The sequence below is a fragment of the Lathyrus oleraceus genome, chromosome 4 (genome assembly GCF_024323335.1).
Source record: "Lathyrus oleraceus cultivar Zhongwan6 chromosome 4, CAAS_Psat_ZW6_1.0, whole genome shotgun sequence".
Lineage (NCBI taxonomy): Eukaryota > Viridiplantae > Streptophyta > Magnoliopsida > Fabales > Fabaceae > Lathyrus > Lathyrus oleraceus.
This window is the reverse complement of record NC_066582.1, coordinates 134707329-134730406: the sequence shown is the minus strand read 5'-3', so window position 1 is coordinate 134730406 and position 23078 is coordinate 134707329. Positions and strand designations below refer to the sequence as shown.

Here is a 23078-nt window from a genome sequence, read left to right as displayed (position 1 = left end):
CCAAGTCTAATTGAGGAGTCGTTACAACATGTTCTAGCCTGAAGAATATGTACGAAGCCCAAAAGTGGAATATTCTCGAAGCTGCATATCTAATATGAAGGTTGGGTGTAGATTTCAAAAGAGGGTCAACCAGCGCATGCCTCAGATGCGGGATCCTAATGATGGGAATTTATCATCAAAACAATCCAGATCTAGCCAGAAGATCGAAGTAGATTCAGCCAGAGAATCGAAACAAAGAAGATCTAGCCAGAAGATCGAAGAAGATCTAGCCAGAAGATCGAAGAAGATCTAGCCAGAAGATCAAAATCGTATCCAGCCCGAGGATCAAAATTAATATCCAACCAGAGGACTAAATTGAGTATAGGTTCGGCCAGAGGATCGAAACTCCAGATTAAGCTAGAAGACTGATTCAGATTCAGCCAGAGGATCGGAAGAAACAACGCAGTGTATTTCCGCGTTTTTGTGGTGTTCTCGGAGCGCAAATTTTCGGTCTGTCTTTGGTATTCAATCACAGCTCACCCCGTTTGTCTGATAAGCTGTTCGCTTTCATCCTACTCGAGTTAGCTGATGATTGAATAGGGGCAGCTGTAACACCCCAAAATTTGCCCTCCTCATTCATGCATTCATTTTTTAGGTCATTTAGCATTTCATACCACATTGCATCATGTCAATCAGAATTAGCTCCGAAGCTTGAGCATCATCCAGGACACTTTGTGGGTTTATTCAAATGATCAGTCAACACAAGGAAGAAACTTGAGGTACTACCAACAGGACCAAATGGGGCCTATTCACCGTACAAATCGCCAAGCTGGAAGAAGCAAGAATCTGCTGCTGAGCTGTCATGCTCGCTAGGCGAGCAGATGCTTCTCCTAGCGAAGAGCACTGTCATGCTCGCTAGGCGAGCAGATCCTTCGCTAGGCGAAGGGCGCGTATTGCAGAAAATATCAGAAAGATTTTGGGCTTGAGTTGTCCTCATTCAAAGCCCACAAGCTGCGAAATTTGGCCTATAAATACCAGAGTGGTCAATGAAATAAACCCTGAACACTACTGAACACTGGCTGAACAGAAAAGACCAGAGACTGGAGAAAGAGACCTAGGAACTACTCTGCAGCAACCTTCCGGCAGCTCTGAGAAGTGCACTCCGCCTCACACAAACCCTAGTATTACTTTGCAGATCCAGCCATACCATTCAATCTTAATCAGTCTCTCTCATCAGGTATGCCTTTGTTCCTCTTACTTTATGCCTTGAATTTGAATACTATGAATGTATGAGGCAATATCAGGTTTTGCCCACGGGTTTATATTTGTGTATGAATATGTGAATAATACCTTGATTGTTTTAATCATTTTTCGTTTCTGAGATGATTGCCGTAGGGCCTGAAATCCTTAACATCAGACTGTTATCAATGAGAAACCCGAAACCCACAGGCGCTCGCTAGCCGCTTCGCTAGGCGAGCACGCAGCGAAGCTTCGCTAAGCTTTCGCTAGGCGATGCAGGCGCGAATATGACAGCATTCGCTCTTTTTGTTCTGTTTTGTTCTAACCTGTTTTGTGTTGCCATGGCATTGTTTTCCCCTAGATTTCATCTTGTTTGTCTAACCTTTTTGTCGAGTTTTTTTGTGAGGATTCACGCACTCTTGCAGGGATACCATTCGGAGGTTTATTCTGATTACTCGTATTGACTGATTTTCTTTGATGGTCTAGCTGGTGAGATCTCAGGGTTGCTAATCCTTTAATTGCTGCAACTTCGGATCTTTATCCGTGTGGTAATTTTTTCCCTTTCTCGTACTTTATCGCTTTCTTAGCTGGAAGACCTCGATAGGAGGCAATGTTTGAGCCCCTTGGTGGCATTTTACTTTAAGATACATGTTTTGTGTGGTGTGATCGTTTCCCCATAGGATGCGAGGCTTCGGATAGTCTCCCGTCTGCATGCCAATTAAGGTAGCACGGTTCCTTCGCCTAGGACTTCCTTTTCGCATGCGCGTTCCTACAACGCAAACAAACCCTAAAACCCAAAGCAACACGTTTACTCCTTCTACTACAGGCGAGTAAGTCTCCAAAGGTCGAGCATCCGGTAGATTGCGTAGTAACGTTGTTCGTCCAAAACCCAATCCATAACCCCGTAGTTAGTCGAACTACGGGTTGCTCTGATTCTCATTCTAGATGAGATACGTAGGCATAAGACGCGATGTCTTAGCGAGCACACATTCCCCCAACCCATAGGTCAGTCGAGCTACGAAGACTCTGATTCTCATATTCAGATGAGATACGTATGCAGTGGATGCGACATCCGCGCGAGTCATTTCCATCTAACATTTCTTTTAGTAAATAGTACATTAGTTAAACCCACACCCTTTAGACAAGAGTCACAAAAGTGGATCCCGTAGAGTACTACGGATGCGTAGGGGTGCTAATACCTTCCCTTCGCATAACCGACTCCCGAACCCAAGATTTGGTTGCAAGACCCCGTCTTGTCCTTTCCTTTTTCAGGTTTACTTCGAGCGTTTCCTTTCCCTCCTTCGGGATGAAAAACGCACGGTGGCGACTCTTCTGTCATTTTCTTTCGCCGGTTGTTTTTTCGCGCACTGTATTTTTCAGGTTGCGACAATGGACAAATGGACTTAGACTTTAGGATTTTCCCTATGCAAATTTGGAGTCAAAGAGCAACTAGGCATTGGGCCTTTAGAGTGCTATAAAAGTCAAAGAGCAACTAGGCATTGAGCCTTTAGAATTCTATAAATGTTGAAGAGAACATTGAAAGGACCATATTCTAAACTCCCTCTTGTCCATTCTTTGATTGTTAATAGAACCTTTTGATGTGTGTGTTTCTTTGTGCTAGGGATTCCCACTTGAGCCAAATTGAGGAACCATTACCATGAGCTCCTAAGAGAGAGAAATTCACGATACATTGAGGAACCTTCCAAGAGTTCATTTGACTGTTGATTGCTTGAGTTTATGCTTATGTGATTGCTTATTCCAAAGGATGGGAGCTACTTGGATCATCAATATGATCTCAAGAGAGGAACTCCATTGTGGTTTTGTTTCTTATTCCTTACCTCTTGCATGCTTAGGACTTTAGCCCTTCTTCTTCTTCTCTCCACTCTAACCCAAGCCAAAACTTTTGTGCAAACATCTAACACTTGTTTTCAACATTAGAAACCTAAGCCTTATGCTTTTGATTTTCAAACTTTCTTTTCATAATACTTATTTTGAATTGAATCTTTAAGTCAACTTTGACCATTTTGTATATACTTCTAATTGGTAAATATAACCCATTCAAATGTCTTTTTATGGTTTCAATGGCCACTTTCTAATTAAAACTTTTTCATACCCTTTAGCTATTAGGTTTTAGTTATCTTTGTGGTAGATGTAATACTCACCTATATCCTTAGTGATGGACAATGAGTCTTCCATGCTTATTATAGGGTTAACCCCTCACTAGCATGTTGAAGCTATCCTCACATGGTGGATTTGTGGTTTTAGGTTGAGTTTTCTCCCTTTGATAACAAAAGACCTTGAGGCTTTTGGATCAATCAATTCACCCACTCATTTTTTTGAGATTTTTACTCCGAACTACGAGGTTTTGATCCTAATCTTTTTTAAGATGGTACGTAGGCAATGGGTTTATCCATCCAAACACAAAAATGTAAATAACTTGTATATTCTCTTCTCATCTCTTCAATCATGTTTGCACAAACAAATTTTCACAAAACAACAACCTTACCACAAGTATGAAAAGGGCTCCCTAGGAGTACCTAGGATGTTTTGGGTGCCTAACATCTTCCCATTGCATAACCAACCCCCTTACCCAGATCTCTGACTCTCTTTTACTAGTTTTTGATTCGATAAAACTATTAGATTTTTGTTCGCTTTCTAACCATTCCTTTGGATAAATAGAAGTGCGGCGGCGATCGACTTGTATGATTTACCTTGGATTTAGTCAATATCTCTAATGGTAACGAATACCCCGCTACACTTCTCAATAGATTCTAGCTCCTCTTTCATTGCACATATCCACTTAGGATCACTTAAGGCTTCTTCCTCATTTACCGGTTCGGGTTCGGCCATAAGCGCGAAATGAACAAAGTCACCATCGTTATTCACTTCGTTATCTTGGAATCTTTTGTAATCTCAGAGTCTATGAGGCAAGGCTCTTTGCCTCACTGGTCTACCATTATTAACAACATCATTTTGCGCTACTGTAGGTGCTGGTACAACTATGTCATTAGCCTCAGGGTCAGAGAATTCAAAAACCTGCTGCTGCTGCAAATCTTCATTGTGTAACCGGTTACTGCAATTTGGGTAACCGGTTACCGCTGCATTTTCTGTGAGTAACGGGTTACTGCTATTTGGGTAACCGGTTACTGCAGCATTTTCTGCATTTTTTACTTCATCAAAAGTCACATCGCGGGTTATGACGACCTTCCGATTTCTTCCATCGAACAACTTGTACCCTCTAGTAGAATGATATCCTACAAATATCAGTTTCTCACCCTTATCATCCAATTTCTTCCGAAGTTGATCCGGTACATGACGATATGCAATCGATCCAAAAACGCGCAAATGATTCAAATTTGGTTTGAAGCCACTCCAAGCCTCTTCCGGTGTGAGTTTCTCCAGCTTCTTAGTGGGGCACCTATTCAACAAGTAGGTGGCTGTAGACACGACCTCACCCCACAATTCCTTAGGCAAATTCTTCCCACAAAGCATACTACGCACCATGTTTATTATTGTACGATTTTTCCTCTCGGCAGCCCCGTTTTGTTGAGGCGTATACGGACGCACCACCTCACGCATAATTCCCTCAAGATCACAAAACTTCCCAAACTCACTATATGCATACTCACCTCCACCATCCGTTTTGAGAATTTTGAGCTTCCGACCGCTTTGGCACTCCACCATGGATTTGAAATTCTTGAAAACTCCAAATACCTCATCTTTTCTCTTGATAAGATATGTCTAAAGCTTCCTACTAAAATCGTCAATGGACGTAACAAAATATCGATTGCCACCATAAGTCTCTACTTGCATCGGTCCACAAACGTCGGAATATACCACCTCAAGTAAGCATTTGGTTCTTCGACTCGCATCTTTGCTAAACACATTCTTGTGATGTTTAGCCTTCACACATTCCTCACACAATTCAGTTGGAATACTAATGTGTGGCAGCCCCGTTACCATTTCACTTTGTTGCAACTTTCTTAGATCCCTAAAATTAAGGTGACCAAGACGGTAATGCCATAACCACTCTTCTCTACTTGCCGCGGTAGCTAGACAAAGATGCTCCATAACCTTTAACTCAACCTTAAAAGTTCTGTTGGCAGCCATCGGCGCTTTTAGAATCAACACACCATTTGAATCCAAAACGCGCAAAATCTTGTCCTCCAACCGAATTTTGTATCCTCTTTCAAGTAATTGGCCAATACTTAAAAGATTACACTTAATTCCCGGTATATACAAGACATCTTTGATCCTCGAATGTCCATCATTCCTCTTTCCGATCAAAACATCTCCTACCCCTTCGGCGCTTAAAGTGGTGTCGTCGGCAAATTTGACTTTACTTTTTGCCGCTTGATTGATTTGCACAAACCAATCTTTTTGACCCGTCATATGTGTTGAACAACCGGAATCCAAGTACCACTCATCTCTCCCTTGGACTCCATCACGAACGGTAACCAACGCATTTCGATCCGAATGCATTTTCTCGCTATTTTCCGGAACAGTACAGCTGTTGTCCCGCAAACTTTCACTGCTGTAGCTGCTGCCCGGAACATCCGTAATGCCATAACTCCCTTCCGTGATCATTACTAGAAGTGTGTCCTCATCATCTACCTCTTCCCTAGCAACATTGGCTTCATTATTGTGATTCTCGTTCGATTTACCACGACACGAATTTGCAAAGTGTCCAAACTTTCTGCACTTGTAGCATTGAACCTTACTCACATCACGCTTCTTGAAACCATTGCTATGACCACTATCCTTGGAGCTACATTCACCATTTTCACTCGTCGAATGCTTTGAATTTTGTGAATCATTTGAACCAAAATTCTGAAAATTTGATTTACCTCTCGCCGCAAATTTTCCTTTCGACCTCTTATTCTTCTCATTGAAACGCGCTTGCAAAGCAATCTCCGCTTTGGCTTTGTCGGCGCCTCTCTCATTCATCCTTTGTTCATGTGCCTCTAACGAACTTTACAATTCATCCTTGCTCAAAGTTGTTAGATCCTTTGATTTTCAATAGCCACAACTATGTTGTCGAAACGCGGCGTTAACGAACGCAATACTTTCGATACAACATTCTGCTCAAGAATCGTTTTCCCACAAGATTTGATTTGATTAACTAACCGGGTAATGCGCGTAATGTAATCGTTGATCGTTTCTTTATCTTTCATTTGTGTTAACTCGAATTGTCGCTTGTAAGTTTGTAACCTTACCACCTTCGCTTTGACGGCACCGACATATGCTTTCTCCAAGATTTCTCATGCTTGCTTCGCCGATTCACAATCGCCAACCTTTTCGAAATTGTCGTTATCAACACAAGAATGAATCAAGAATAGGGCTTTGTAATCCTTCTTCTTCACTTCTTTGTGTGTAGCTCTTTGAATGTCGGTAGCCTCTGCCCCTAATTGTGTAACTCCATTGATGACGATCTCAAGCACCTCTTGATAACCAAACAAAACCCTCATTTGTTTTGCCCATTTATCATAGTTCTTCGAATCAAGAATCGGGAGATTGGTGGGAATTCGATCATTAGAAACGGTTGCCATTGTTGCAGCGGATTAGGATCGATAACCAGACTCTTGATGCTAAATGTTGGAACATAAAACTCAAAACTAAAAATTGAAGGTTCAACAATGGTGGAAGAAAAGAAGATTGGGGAAGATGAAGTTGAGAGAGAAAAAATAGAGAGAATAGAGTAATATTTTTGGATGAGTATATTTTTGCATTAACCATGAATTGGGATGATACAAATGTATTTATACAATTGAAATATAAGCTACAACTAAAGTGATTAAAATAAAAGTAAAATTTTATTTTTCAATTAACATATTTAAGGCTATAAATTATCTCTATTTATTAAGAAATCTATGCCAATTGATGAAGAAAAGCAACCATTGAATTCCTGGATATTTGAACCAATCTTAAGATTGTAATGATTCATAAAATCAATTTAATCATTATTATTTTTCAATTAAATATTTTAAAATTCTCTAATTAATTATGCTAAATTATTGATATAAATTGATCTCTTAAGATGTAGAGGAAATTGTGGATTCTTGTGAAAAATGATGCAACCGCGTTGGAGACAAGGACTTTTAGGACCTGAGATAATTAAAGAAACTACAGAGAAGGTCAAAATGATGCTAGATTTGTGTAAGAAAAGTAAACAATATCTATAGTACAAACTAAGAAGAAAGAAAAAAAACAGAGGCTAAAAAACAATTTATTTTGATAACTTTCCATTTATTTTAAATAAATAGGCTTTTAAATTGCGGTTGCGGATGTTGCGATTGCAGTAAATGCGTTTATTGCGATGTACATTGCAATTGTGAATTTTTATAGGTAGGTGTTTGAAATACAATATTGAAAAATACTTAATATTAAGGGTCTGTTTGATATGGTTTTGAAAAACTGTTTTTTAGTTTTTAAAAATTAAAAATTATAAAATTTGTTTGGTAGTCTAATTTTATAAAACTATTTCTCAAAACTATTTTCTATTTGTGAGTTTTTAAAACTAAAAATCTAAAATAGGTTTTAGAGGTTTTGATTTTTTGGTTTTTAGTTTTGGAAATTAGGAAGAGGACAAAATAATAAAAAATGGTACTATATTCATCAATAGCAAATTTGTAACGATATTCAACTTTAAAACAATTTTTAAAAATTAGATTATCAAACATGTTTTTTTCTCAAAACTTTTTTTTAAAACTTAATTTCCAAAATAGTTTTTAAAAACTAAAAACTAAAACTCATTCAAACGGGCCCTAAGTTTTTTTTATTACATATGAAATAAATTGAGTTTTACAATTCTAATATTTCAAATTTTGATGAAAATACTTGAAAAATCATGATTGAAACGGTTTGATATGATTTCTAATATAGTCGGAGGTGTAATTTTAAAAACACACCGCAATTGCGGTTCAATGCGATTGCGGAGACAACCGCATCCGCAATATTGCGGGTGCAATTGCGGTTGCTTACCGCAATTTAACCATGAATATAGTATTTTCATGCAAAGTGGACAGAACAAAGGTGAATGGCTCAAATAAAGATAACATTAAAACAACATTGATAATTTGATATATTATTGGAAGCGGGAGAAAAAGAAAGTTACAAGGCTAGCAAAATGCATGAAACATGAACCTAAACATCACAAATCAGTGTACTTTATTGTAATAGGAGTCCCAACGTGATGCTTTCCATCGGTCCAAATCAGCTTCCCAAATTCAAAATCAGTAACATATTTACTATTTGGCTTCATAGTGATTGTAACCTTGAACTCTTTTTTCTCTCCCTTATGTGTAAATCTTAAAATCTCAGGCTGAACTGTGACTTGAAATTGTGGAGGTTGCTGGATCTCCACTCTATACTCACTTGGGGGCCCGACATTGGTAACGGTACGAGTAACATTCAAAGATTTCCAAACGTCAAGTTCATAAATTGAGATGGATGGATAATTGAAATCTGCTAAACTGAATGATTTTGGACAAGTGTAGGGTTTTCCGTAGAACACTTTAAGTTGGTCACTGGTGTATTCACGACCACATAAGTAGTTCAAATAATCAGTAACATTAAGGTCATATACAAGTCCAGGATCCACTGCAAGATTAGGTTGAACATGCCCGGCACCATATGCAAAAGGAGTTGCCTTTTCTAGTGATGAATCCAATATTTCCACTCCATTGTTGTTTTTTGTTGTTGCTGTAAAAATTGCAAATTTTATAAATAAAACAGCATATGAAAGTGAACTCAAGGAATTTATATAAATTTGATTACCTGTGGTCATGATTGCTGACTTGATAGCAGCCGGACTCCAATCAGGATGAACAGATTTAACTAGTCCAACAATTCCGGCAACATGAGGACATGACATTGAAGTGCCTGACATTGTAACAAAAGGAGTTCTACGCTTATCAGATGGTTGTTCCGATGGAGAGTTAGCTTGAGTATACGCTGCAATTATGCTGACGCCTGGTGCAGTGATGTCTGGCTGAAATACAAAATAAAAATATAGCATTACACTCAGAGTTTGTTTAAGATAATCTAAATAATAATAGAAGAATAATTGTCACTCAAGTTTTAATATACCTTAAGGAGTTTACCATCAAGGTCATTTGGGCCTCTTGACGAAAATGAAGCTATAGTTGGAGTGTTCTTTACGCCCACTTCTGTTTTAACTTTAGAAATGTAAGCCACTGGAGACCTACACAATATACGTATGAAATTTAAGATTCTATCTGCGAGGATAATCAAATAACACGGCATGATGAGAACAATTACTTTGTGCGATTGATGTAATTAAAAATGGCACTGCCATCTGCAAAGCCAACATTTGTAGCGGGAAGCACATGAGGATCTGCTATAACTCCATTCCCTGAATCCTCGTCGTTAACCAATATCATTCCAATAGCACCTACACGAGAAGCTTGCACGCCCTTGTCAGCTCTAGCACTCTCACCTCGAAGACATACCAATATTTTTCCTTTAACCTTTTTGGGGTCAAGAGATCCTTCTTTGCAAATAGAGCTACACAAATTAAATAGATTAGAAGATATCATTATTTGAAAAGGTTCATTTAAAAAAAAGAGAAAAAGAGAATTCTTACGCAAATGCGGGAGGTACATTATCAAATTTGGCATCTACAGCACTTATCAATGGATATGATTTGTTAGGTGGTAATTCCAACTCTGAAAGACTAGCTCCCTAACAATAAACATCGGAAACAATTGATTAAGCATATGCTATTAGAAATTAAATGCACAACATGTGATAGCCCAATATATATATACCTTGTATATTTTTTTGTTACCAAGAATAACATAACTTGTGAAGTCTCTATCAATTGTGCTAGCAGCAACTGTGATAGTCCATGGTTCGACATTGACTATAGATGAGATTTGAGGTCCCGAATTTCCTCCAGAAGCCACAACAACGATGTTGTTGGCAATTGCATGGAAGGAACCTATGGAAATACCACTTTCCGAAAACTCTCGTGGAGATCTTCCACCCAAAGACACAGAAAGTACATCAACACCGTCGCTTATGGCAGCTTCAAAACCAGCCAAAATATCAGCATCATAACATCCATTCCAACAGACTTTATAAGCTGCAACTCTTGCTTTTGGAGATCCACCACTTGCTGTTCCATTTCCAAACCCAAACACATTGGCTCCAGCAACAAAATTACCTCCAGCAGTTGATAAAGTATGTGTTCCATGGCCTGCGGTATCACGTGCACTATCAAAGTTTACATTTTCCGCTTCACCGAGATGTGCCTGAAAGCCTTTACTAAAATATTTTGCTCCAATGAGTTTCCTACGAATGTAACAAATCATGTATCAACAGTTAAGTTATATGAAATGCAATAAAATGATAGTAGAAGAAATTATTAAGAATAAAAGACCTGTTGCAATAAAATTTATCTGGATTCCCTTTGGCAACTTGACAAATTCCTTTCCATTTCTTTGGAATTGGCCCAAACCCTTCATCACTAAAACTCTTTGATTCCGGCCAAACACCTATCATAAGTAACAATATCAATAAAAATATTTTGAGGCATAGCACACAAAAAAACAATTCAAAATGCAATTAATTCATATCGGATTACCAGTGTCCAAATTTCCAATAATGATGTCTTCACCCAATGATTTTTTCCATACTGAATCGTTAGCAAATCCATGGTCCGTCTCTAACCCAAGGAAATTCCATGATCGGGTCGTATGTAGTTCATATCTTTTATTTAAAAACATTGATACAACATTTGGATGTTCTGTATCACCAAAAAATAATAATATATAACATCAATTAGAAAATTAAAATGAAACAGTATTTTGTAATAAGGAAGATAAATCCACGAATTAACATAACTACATACTTGCAATCTCTTTTGCTTCATCTTCATCAAGTATTGCAGCAAAGCCATTAATATATTTATTGTAAGAGTAAAATATCGCTTCTTTGGCCTTCTCAGTACTGTGTATGAAAATAATAAATTAACTATCACCATTTCATAATTAACCACACCAAATAATTCACTTAATTTAAGGTTTGTGCAGTTACATACCTTCCAAGGTAAGATCCAAGTAAATCATAGTGAGAGTTTGTGACAGATTCAGAATCAAGTAATGAAGGATTTGAACCGAAAGAATGTGATCCTAAATACACAATGTAGGACTGTGATAAAAAACATGAATTATCGAACATTAGACCATACTGTTAAACACTCGAATATGAAAATCAGATTGTTTAAAAATGAAAAATTGAGAAAAATCATGCCTGTTTAATTGCAAGGGTATGTTGCAGAGAAACAATAAGAAGAAATGATATTAACATGTGACAAATGGATGATGACATTGTTTCTCTCATGAATATTGTTTGTTTTGAAAAATAAATATCAGTGATATGTAAATGCCTGATTTCCTTACTTTTATAACTTAGTTCAGTGAATGTTTTCAACTCAATCTCCTTTAAAAAAAAGCTATGAGTTGTAATAAAGTCAGCTATTGTGGTCAAATTCATTGACATTTTTTTAATGCACATTTATGTAAAATAAATAAATTTAGATTTTTTAGGTAAAAAGTATATGCTAAATTTAAAATTTTAGCCTTTTTATATGATAAATAATTATTAAAAAATGACTTTCAGACATATTTCCTAAAAAAAATCATGCATAAAAAATAAATAAAAGACTTTGGAGGAATTGCTTCCTAAATTAAGTTCTCAATATTAAATTTAAATATTAAAATTAACATTTCAAACTTCAAAGTTAAGAAAATAAACATTAATTTTAAATGTAAAAAATAAATAAAAAAGGATAAAATTTTAAAATATTTTCAAAGAAAAATTTAATTTAAAACGTGTTTTTTATAAAATAAGAAATTTTATTTCTAGAATATTAGTCTAAGAAAAAGTTTTTAAAAATAAAAGAAAGTTCAATGTATTAAATAGTTGGATATTGATTTCTATTAAGCTTGGTTAGTGGGTTAGCCATACAAGATGAAGATATATAAATATGAAATTACATTTTAGTTGTGTTCTTATTTTAATACATTATAGCCTAATTAGTTTTGATTTTTAAAATTATGAACTATCCTAATTTAGCTAGATATTATTCTGGCGGTATCGCAGCCGTATAGTTGGGAAACATAAACTCAAGACCCTTATTTGCTACAGTTTAGTTTTGGTTTGCCTAGGAAAGATTAATTATTAGTATTAATTTTGCTAGGAATTATTGGACTGGATAATTAGCCACCCAATCGCTACGAAATAAAGTAGTTAATCTGGAGCTAATCTCCAACTAACTCTGTTTGCTACAACTTCGCTACTAATTCGCTATGGTTATTGTCGTAGCCAATCACTTATCCTTTGCAACTGCAAGTCATGTATCATTGAGGTACCATGGATTTTACTAATTTTTCTTTTTATAATTATAGAGATTTTTCTTAATTAGAAATATATGTTTCTGTTCTATCTTGCTTTAGGATTTGTCAATGAAGTATCGAGTGTCAAATTAAAACTTTTTGACATGAGTATATCAATTCCCTTTTAACATGAACTATGTTTTTTACTAAATTAATTTATAGGGCAACTTATTGTATATATTTGTGAATAATTTCTTGAATTGTAATTCTACGTGTCGAATCAGGTTTTTTGACAGAAGAAAAGAACTGTCGAACTGTGTAAATGTCGAAACGTCGAAGTAGTGTACCTCGACAGGAATTTCGACTTAGGTCTAATTTTATAGTGTTAGCAGAATTAAGTATTTTGGGTTTTGCTTAAGGAGCAAGTAAGCCCAAAATCTATAAATAGGGAGTAACCCTTATTGATTTTAACACACAATACATGACTTGTAGTTGCAAAGGATAAATCTCAGTTTGAGAGTAGAGAGTTACTCTGCATAAACTCTTCTTCTTCTTCCCCTATTTTGATAAAACCTTAATTCTCTTTCTTCCTAATTTTCATCTTTTATTTCTTCCTCCATTAACAATTGTGCAACGATATAATCTTGCAACCCAGTGTGGTTGATTCACTCGAGTGAAGAGTGAAGAACAAGAGGGAATTCGATTGGTGTGATTGAATTCTTGTTCATAAAAATTGCAGTGGGATTCTCCATAGATTTTGGTGAATTTTCAACATCTGGTATCTAGAGGACTAGCATAGTGATTCTTGGAAGCATAACATGATGAATCATCTGAGCGAGAATTTTTTGGCGAGTCTCCCAATTTTGAAGAATCTGAATTACGGAAATTTGTGCAAGCAGGTAAAGGTTATCTTTTGCTATCAAGATCTTGTGAATCTTATGAAGGAGGGAGTGACACCGCTTGTAGCAAACGCGACGGATGAAGAAAAGGCCGCACACAAAGAATTAAAAAAGAAATGTTATAAATCTCTCTTTATGATCCATCTATGTGTCGCTGCAAACAATTTCGAAAATGTTAGTGATGTTCAATTAGCGAAAGAAGCATGGGAAACTCTAGAAAAATAATTAGGAGTCGCAGAAAAGGTGAAAGAAATGAGGTTATAAACTCAAAAAAGAACGTATGAACTGCTTCAGATGGAAAACAATGAAAGCATAACTGCTTTCTTCACTAGGGTTACAAAACTGGTGAATCAAGTCAAGGTATGTGGAGAGACATTGACATCAAGATCGGTTGTCACAAAGATCTTGAGGTCATTGGCTCCAAAGTTCGACCACGTGGTAGTAGCCATAGAAGATTCAAAAGATTTCTCATTATTGACAAAGGAAGAGCTTGAAGGGACGCTTGAATCTCATGAACAAAGAATGACTGAAAGAGTTGCAAGCAAGTCAAAGATTAATGTAACTTTGCAAGCGTAATCAACAAGAGAAAAGAAATGTAAAGGGAAGTGGCTCGATAACAAAGGTAGAGGAGGCTATAACAATTTGATTGGTCAAAAACAACAAGAGGGAGGTTGATCGAATCAGAGAAAGTCCTCATACCAAAGCCACCAAAGAGGTGGTACTGCAGGTAGAGGAATAATCGATGGTCGAAAACCTGACAAAAGTCACATTTAGTGTTTCATTTGTTAGAAGTATGGTCACTACTCTCGTGATTGCCCTGAAAAATAGATGAATCAGAAAAATGATGCAAAGTTTGCAAAGCATGGAGAAGAAGAGATGTTGTTGATGGTCACAACAAGAGATGAAGAAAGATTCCATGACCAATGGTACTTGGACTCAGAATGCTCATCACACATGACTGATAAGAAAGATTGGTTTGTCAACATGAAACCCTCAATGAAAAATATGGTAAAATTTTCAAATGACAATACTCTAGAAGTTAAAGGTATTGGCGATGTTCTATTTATGAAGAAAGATGGAAAAGGTCAGTAATTTCCAATGTGTTGTTCATACCAGACATGAAAAGCAATATGCTAATTATACGGAAGTTGGTCAAAAAGTGCTACAAAGTGTCGATCGAAGACAAGATGATGAGATTTCTCTACTCAGGTGGAAGGTTAATCTTGAAGGCACATATGTCTTAGAATAGAAACTTCTTGAACTTAATATGATGGAGCACAAGTGCCTTGCAACTGCAACTAGCATGGATGAATGGATATGGCACTATAGACTTGTCCATCTAAATTTCAACGAAATCAGAGATCTGAAGAGAAGAAATAAGATTTCAGGGTTTCTAGAAATCGACATCCCAAACAAAGTTTGTGAGGAACGTGTGTAGGAGAAGCAACACAAGAACAACTTCAGAAAGAATGTAGAAAATAGTAAAAGGAAGGAAATTCTTGAAATCATATACTCTGATGTATGTGATCTTATCTAGTTGGATTCAATTGGAGGTAACATATACTTTGTCATATTTATAGATGATTTTAGTTGAAAACTATGGACTAACCTGATCAAGAAGAAAAGTGAATTTATCGAGGTATTTTCAAATTTTAAATCTATGTCGAAAGACAAAGTCGTCGAAAGCTCAAGATTCTGAGGACTGATGATGGTGGAGAGTATCTGTTGAAAGAGTTCGACAAGTTACGTGAGAAATAAGAGATTATACTTGAGGAGGTGCCATCCTATACTCCACAGAAGAATGGAAATGCCGAAAGGAAGAATAGAACTATCATGAGTATGGTGAGAAGTATGTTGAAAGGAAAGCATCTACCCAAATAATAATGGGGAGAAGCTGTGTCGACTGCAACATACATCCTGAACAGATGTCCGACGAAGAAGCTAGAAGGAATCAAGCCAGAAGAATGTTGTTTTGGTGTCAAGCCTAGCCTGAGTCATCTGAAGTTATTTGAATCTATAACACATAAACATGTGCCGGATCAGTTGAGAAGAAAACTTGATGACAAGTCAAGTCATATGATCCTAATAGGATATCATTTGACTAGAGGTTACAAGTTGTTCGAACCAGTGAACAAACAAGTAGTGATCAGCAGGGACGTGATCATAAATGAGATTAAGGAATGAGACTGGATTGAAAATGTAAAGACGGATTCAGTAAGAATCTTATGTGAAGAACCAGTAATTGAAGTCGAAAGAGAAACTTGACAAGAAGAACTCAGAGGACAAGCAAGCAGAAGTAGACCTCAAAGAACAAGACACATGCTTGCAAGGTTACAAGAATGTATAATTACATCAGATGATGTGGTCGATGATGAAGGTGAGCTGTTACACTATGCTTTCTATGCAGATGTCGAACCGATCAATGCAGCCGAGGTATTAAAGGATACTAAGTGGGTGAAAACAATGAATGAGAAATTATAGTCCATCGAAGTCAACAACACTTGGTCACTTGTCGAATTGTCTAAAGGCAAGAAGACAATCAATGTGAAATGGGTATAAAGTGTGAAGTTGAATCCCAAAAGAGAAGTAACTCGACACAAGGTAAGACTTACGTCGAGAGGATTTCTTCAAAATATTCAATTACTAATAATATCAATAAAAGTATTTTGAGGCATAGCACACACAAAAAAAAATTGAGAATTGAAATATTTAATATTGATTATTTTATAAATTTGATATAAATGCAAAAAGTTGATGCATTTATATAAAATTTGTGTAAAAAATAAACAATATCTAGTACAAACTAAAAAGAAAGGAAAAAGGCAACATAGTATTTCATGCAAAGTGGAGAAAAGAAAGGTGAATTGCCTAAATCAAAGATAACATTTAAACAACATTGATATATTATTGAAAGCGGGAGAAAAAGAAAGTTACACAATATTGTAATTGGAGTCCCAACATGATGCTTTCCATCACTCCAAGTCAACTTCCCGAATTCAAATTCACTAATAACATAACTACGCTGCTTCAAAGTGAATAAAACCTTGAACTCTTTTTTCTCACCCTTATGTTTAAATCTTAATATCTCAGGCTCAACTGTGACATGAAATAGTAGAGGTTCGTCGATCTTTGCTCTATACTCACTTGGGGGCCCGACATTGGTAACCGTACGAGTAACACTAAAAGACTTGTATACATAAACGTTAGCTGCATAAATTGAGATGGATGGATAATTGAAATCTTCTACACTGAATGATTTTGGACAAGTGTAAGGCTTTCCGTAAAACGCTTTAAAGTCGTCACTAAGGAATTTACCACCACATAAGTAGTTCAAATAATCAGTAATATTAAGGTCATATACAAGTCCAGGATCCACTGCAAGATTAGGTTGAATGTGCCCAGCACCATAATCAAAAGGATTTGCCTTTTCTAGTGAATACGAATCCAATATCTGCACTCCATTGTTGGTGTTTGTTGTTGCTGTAAAAGTTATAGATTTTATAAATAAAATAGCATATGAAAATAAACTCAACTGTATTTTATAAATTTGATTACCTGTGGTCATGATTGCTGACTTGATAGCAGCTGGACTCCAATCAGGATGAACAGATTTAACTAGTCCAACTACTCCGGCAACATGTGGACAAGACATTGAAGTGCCTGACATTGTAACAAAAGGAATTCTACGCTTATCAGATGGTTGTTCCGTTGGAGAGTTAGCTAGAGTATACGCTGCAATTATGTTGACGCCTGGTGCAGTGATGTCTGGCTGAAATACAAAATTAAAATATACCATTACATTCAGAGTTTGTTTAAGATAATCTAAATAATAATTTAATGATAATTTTCGCGCAAGTTTTATTATACCTTAAGGATTGTAGGAGAAAATTTATTTGGGCCTCTGGACGAAAATGAACTTATGGTTGGATTGTTCTTTACGCCCAATTCTGTTTTAACTTTAGTAATGTAAGCCACAGGAGAGCTACACAATATATGTATTTATGAAATTTAAAACTCTATCTGCGTGAATAATAAAAAAAAGTGTAATATCAGAGGCAATGAGAACAATTACTTTCTGTGATCGATGTAATTAAAAATGGCATTGCCATCTGCAAAGCCAACATTTGTAGCGGGAAGCACATGAGGATCTGCTATAACTCCATCCCCTGAATCCCTGTCGTTAGCCAATATCAATCCAATAGCACCTGCAAGAGAAGCTTGCACACCCATGTCAACTCTAGCACTCCCACCTCGACGACATACCACTATTTTTCCTTTAACGTTTTGTTTAGCAAGAGTTCCTTCTTTGCAATCAGAGCTACACAAATGAAATTGATCAGGAGATATCATTATTTGAAAAGGTTAATTTGAAAAAAAGAAAAACATAATTCTTACGCAATCAATGGATATGATTTGTTAGGTGGTAATTCCAACTCTGAAAGACTAGCTCCCTAACAATAAACATCGGAAACAATTTATACAGAATATGCTATTAGAAATTAAATGCAGAACACGTGATAGCTCAATATATATATACCTTGTATATTTTTTTGTTACCAAGAATAACATAACTTGTGAAGTCTCTATCAATTGTGCTAGCAGCAACGGTGATAGTCCATGGTTCGATATTGACTACTGATGAGGTTGAAGGTCCTGAATTTCCTGCAGAAGCCACAACAATGACGTTGTTGGCAATTGCATGGAAGGAACCAACAGAAATAGCATTGCCTGAACCAAATTGTGGAAAAATTCCACCCAAGGACACAGAAAGTACATCAACACCGTCACTTATGGCAGCTTCAAAACCAGCCAAAATATCAGCTTCATCACATCCATCCCAACAGACTTTATAGCTTGCAACTCTTGCTTTTGGTGATCCGCCACTTGCTGTTCCATTTCCAAACCCTACAACATTGGCTCCAGCAACAAAATTACCCCCAGCAGTTGATAAAGTATGTGTGCCATGACCATCGAAGTCGCGTGCGCTATTAAAGGTTACATTCGCCGGTCCGGGATGTTCCTGATAGCCTTTATAAAAATATTTTGCTCCAATGAGTTTCCTACATATGTAACAAATCATGTATCAGCAGTTAAGTTATATGAAATGATAGTAGAAGAAATTATTAAGAATAAAAGACCTGTTGCAATAAAATTTATCTGGATTTCCTTTGCCAACTTGACAAATTCCTTTCCATTTCTTTGGAATTGGCCCAAACCCTTCATCACTAAAACTCTTTGATTCCGGCCAAACACCTATCATAGGTAACAATATCAATAAAAATATTTTGAGGCATAGCACAAAAAAAACAATTCAAAATGCAATTAATTCATATTGGATTACCAGTGTCCAAATTTCCAATAATGATGTCTTCACCCAATGATTTTTTCCATACTGAAACGTTAGCAAATCCACGGTCCGTCTCTAACCCAAGGAAATTCCACGATCGGGTCGTATGTAGTTCATATCTTTTACTTAAAAACATTGATACAACATTTGGATGTTCTGTATCCACCAAAAAAATAATAATATATAACATCAATTAGAAAATTAAAATGAAACAGTATTTTGTAATAAGGAAGATAAATCCACGAATTAACATAACTACATACTTGCAATCTCTTTTGCTTCATCTTCATCAAGTATTGCAGCAAAGCCATTAATATATTTATTGTAAGAGTAAAATATTGCTTCTTTGGCCTTCTCAGTACTGTGTATGAAAATAATAAATTAACTATCACCATTTCATAATTAAACACACCAAATAATTCACTTAATTTAAGGTTTGTGCAGTTACATACCTTCCAAGGTAAGATCCAAGTAAATCATAATGAGAGTTTGTGACAGATTCAGAATCAAGTAATGAAGGATTTGAACCGAAAGAATGTGATCCTAAATATACAATATAGGACTGTGATAAAAAATAAAAACATGAATTATCGTTAAACACTCGAATATGAAAATCAGATTAATTAATAATGTAACATTGAGAAAAACCATGCCTGTTTAATTGCAAGGGTATGTTGCAGAGAAACAAAAAGAAGAAGTGATATTAACATGTGACAAATGGATGATGACATTGTTTCTCTCATGAATATTGTTTGTTTTGAAAAATAAATATCAGTGATATGCAAATGCCTGATTTCCTTACTTTTATAACTTAGTTCAGTGAATGTTTTCAACTCAATCTCATTTGAAAAAAAGCTATGAGTTTATAATAGAGTCAACTATTGTGGTCAAATTCATTGAATTAAGTAACAAGTATGTAGAATAAATAAATTTAGATTCTTTTAGGTAAAAAGTATGTAGAATTAATTTGAAACAATGTACTACTTCTGTTTTTATAATAAATAATTCCTAAAAAATGACTTTCAAGTATATTTCCAATAAAATACATTATGCATCAAAATAATTTAAAAAGAGTCTTTCCAGGAATTTGTTGCAAAATTTAGTTCTCAAAATTAAATTTTAACATTAAAATTAAAATTTCAAACTTCAAATAAAGAAACATCAATTAAAAATATTAAATTAAAAAAAAGTCAAAATTTTAAAATATTTTTCAAACAAAAAATTTATTTTAAATAATATTTTTTATAAAATAAGAAAAAAATTGGTATAATACTAGTCCAAGAAAATTCAGACTAGAAATAATTCCCAATTAATTATAATCTTTATAATTTAATACGAGCATCGTCGATACGACATACCTAACATTTCAAATTCGACAGAATTAGTCTGACATGCTTTATACGTAAGAGTTAGTGTAAATATTATTAAAATTTAGGTCTAACATCCTAATAGTAATAATATAAAATATGCACATGCAAATAAGAAAGTAATGCAAAAGCAGTAAAGCGGAACAAATGGAACATGTAAATCGAACATGAATATATTAAATACTGCTTTAAACTGGTACAGAGCAAAACTTGGAATTTTTTTTTTAAATATCCAAAATTTTAAAAAAAATTTCAAAATTAACCATTTTTTCAAAAAAATTACACAAATGGGCAAAATTTGCCCTAATTGTGTACATAGGCGCCACCCTAGTTGGCGCCTACCCTTAATGGGTAGGGCAAGTCGCCACTAGGGGTGGCGCCTATGCCCAATCCTTTTTTTTTTTTTTTTTTTTTTTTTTTTTTTTTTTAAATGTTTTATTAATTTTTTTTTAAATTTTTTTTTTTTAAATATTAGATATTTGATAAATATATTTTTTTGATAAATATATTAATTTATATTAACACTTATATATAAATAAAATTATTACAAGATATATATATATTAATTATATATATATTAATTTATATATAAATATATATATATATATTAATTTAATTTATAAACAATTAATATTATACACATTTAATTAATATATATAAATATTTATTTACAAGATATATATATATATATATATATATATATATATATATATATATATATATTAATTTATATATATATTAATTTAATTTATAAGTAAATAATATTATTTATAAATTTTTGGGAGAATTAGGGTTAGGTAGACTGGTGTACAACCCAGATCTTTTCCTATAAATAAAGTGTTATTTCCTTGCATTTTCTTCACCACTGTTTCCTACCACCTTCTGTATCAAGTTGAGTTCATGGCATCCTCAAGACCGTCGTCATGGCAGCGAACATCATCAAGGCGCCCGGATCCTGAACCAGTAATCTTAAAAAGGGATGGGCATGTTATTTTCTCGCCTTTGAAACCCCCAATGGAGATGAAATTTTGGAACATCCGTTCGTTGGACCAACTAAAAAGGTCCTTGATGTCTTGGTTAGAGGGAGATTACCAACCTGGTGAAGTCATCAGAAGGATTCAGAGGCTTAGAACAAGGTTCTCATTTGAAACTGGAGAAACGATACGCTGGTGGGTTGAAGTTGAAAGCGACATTGATTGCATCCAAATGATGCATGGATCAGACGACATAGTGTTAACTGTTGTAATTTCTTAGATTTTAATGGTTGTTTGTCATGTTGTTGTTGTATTTGTTATTGTTCTAGTACTTGTTCTTGTTTTAGTACTTGTTTTGTTCCAGTATTTGTTTTTGTTTTAGTAATTGGTGTTGTAATGTTAGATGTTTGTGTTTGTTGTTCAAGTGTCATCTTCTATTTGGAATAAAAGGTAAACTTTAATTTAAAATGATTTTGGTACACAGATTTATGAAATTGAAAACTAAGTTGTGGAACTAGATCCACGATATGGACATTTGTTCTTATTATGCCCTAGTTGTCTACATATGCTACACTTCCTCTGCATTTTCTCTGCGACGTCCATTTCAGTTCTAATGCGCCTGCTATTTGGGCGACCACTTTTATTCCGCCGCATCGATTCGTTGTGCCAAACAATTTCCCCGTCATACTCTGGCCAATACGCCTCCAATGCTACCACCGGAAAGGGATTGTCGTATACATTGAGCAATGTTGCAACTTTGTAGATTGGAGACACTAGCGATAATGCATCGAAGTGGCTGTGTGAACACGCTGCAATGACATGGGAACAAGGCATACGATACGCCTGAAATTGACCACAGTCGCACCAACGGTCTGGTATTAGGACCCTATACTCTTGTCTGGGCAGCCCTTGGTTGTGGTCAATTGTTTCCTTGACACTGAAAGTGTGGCCATGGCGGTCGAATTCCGTAACCCGATGGCTGCTGGCTTTGGCAGATTCCTGCCTCATAAACTTCATGCAGGCATCACTATATACCTGACTCGTCTGCAACACTTCATTCCAGCGCCTGCCTCTTGTTACGAACAACGTTGCCATCCGAAAATACGTCGCACTCACCAATGCGGTTACCGGGAGGTTACGTATGCCCTTAAACACGCCGTTCATTGATTCCACAAGATTTGTTGTCATGTGGCCCCACCTCACCCCATTGTCATATGATCTAGTCCACTTCGCTCGGTCGATATTATCGATCCACCTCCCTGCATCAGAATTTGCCAACACTATTTCCCGGCGATAGTATTGGAATCCAGGTTGGTTTAAGGCATACCCCGCGTTTATCAAATGTTGCTTCAAGAAGTTATCCTTGAACTCCCGCATAAAATTTTGGGCAATATGCCTGATGCAGTAAACATGGGTAGACGGGGGGTAATGCCAGCCATTTGCTGGATTATTGTATGCACTATCTATTGAGGCGTGCCTGTCAGAAATAACGCAGATGCCAGCTTGTGGAGTCACGTGCGTTCGAAGATTCTTAAGGAAGAAACTCCATGCAGCAGCCGTTTCTCCTTCCACCAATGCAAAGGCTATTGGGAAAATATTTGAATTGCCATCTTGTGCGACCGCCATCAGTAACGATCCTTTGTATTTCCCATACAGCCAAGTTCCATCGACTTGGACAAGTGGTTTGCAGAATGTGAACCCGATGATGCATGGACGGAATGCCCAGAAAAGTCTGTGGAAAATTCCATTACCTTCTAGACGAGTTCCGTCAGGGGATTGTGCAGGCAAGGTCTCCATTATAGTAACCGTCCCAGGTGAATACAATCGTAGTGCAGCCAGGTAGCGTGGTAGTTGTTTGTATGATTCCTCCCAGTTACCGTACACCAGTTCAATTGCCTTGGTTTTCGCTAACC

The 23078-nt window shown here is 35.9% G+C and overlaps 1 protein-coding gene across 7 annotated transcripts; it reads right to left on the bottom strand.

Annotated features, from left to right (window-relative positions):
- Nucleotides 1-8275: 8275 nt before the first annotated feature.
- On the bottom strand, nt 8276-19673 carry LOC127074066 (subtilisin-like protease SBT5.3). Of its 7 annotated transcripts, none has more exons than XM_051015340.1 (11): nt 19478-19663; nt 19277-19386; nt 19088-19185; nt 18819-18980; nt 18616-18730; nt 18015-18537; nt 17873-17928; nt 17550-17795; nt 17345-17459; nt 17033-17246; nt 8276-8919 (listed from the first exon to the last, which is right to left on the bottom strand). In XM_051015340.1, the coding sequence occupies exons 1-11, from the start codon at nt 19565-19567 to the stop codon at nt 8369-8371; spliced, it is 2280 nt and encodes a 759-aa protein (XP_050871297.1). In that variant the 5' UTR covers nt 19568-19663; the 3' UTR covers nt 8276-8368. The 7 variants fall into 7 exon arrangements, with proteins under 7 accessions (XP_050871297.1, XP_050871296.1, XP_050871295.1 ...); XM_051015339.1 differs by lacking the exons at nt 17033-17246; nt 17345-17459; nt 17550-17795; nt 17873-17928 and adding exons at nt 8995-9208; nt 9307-9421; nt 9499-9744; nt 9824-9921 and having other exon boundaries at nt 19478-19648; XM_051015338.1 differs by lacking the exons at nt 17033-17246; nt 17345-17459; nt 17550-17795; nt 17873-17928; nt 18015-18537 and adding exons at nt 8995-9208; nt 9307-9421; nt 9499-9744; nt 9824-9921; nt 10008-10533 and having other exon boundaries at nt 19478-19642.
- Nucleotides 19674-23078: the final 3405 nt, after the last annotated feature.

Excerpts from the sequence above, each read along its gene's own strand:
- LOC127074066 (XM_051015334.1), bottom strand. The coding sequence starts at position 19,567 with ATGAGAGAAACAATGTCATCATCCATTTGTCACATGTTAATATCACTT. Across the intron at positions 19,186-19,276 it reads CTTGGATCTTACCTTGGAAG|TACTGAGAAGGCCAAAGAAG; the intron begins GTATGTAACTGC and ends TTTCATACACAG. Across the intron at positions 18,731-18,818 it reads TATTGGAAATTTGGACACTG|GTGTTTGGCCGGAATCAAAG; the intron begins GTAATCCAATAT and ends TACCTATGATAG.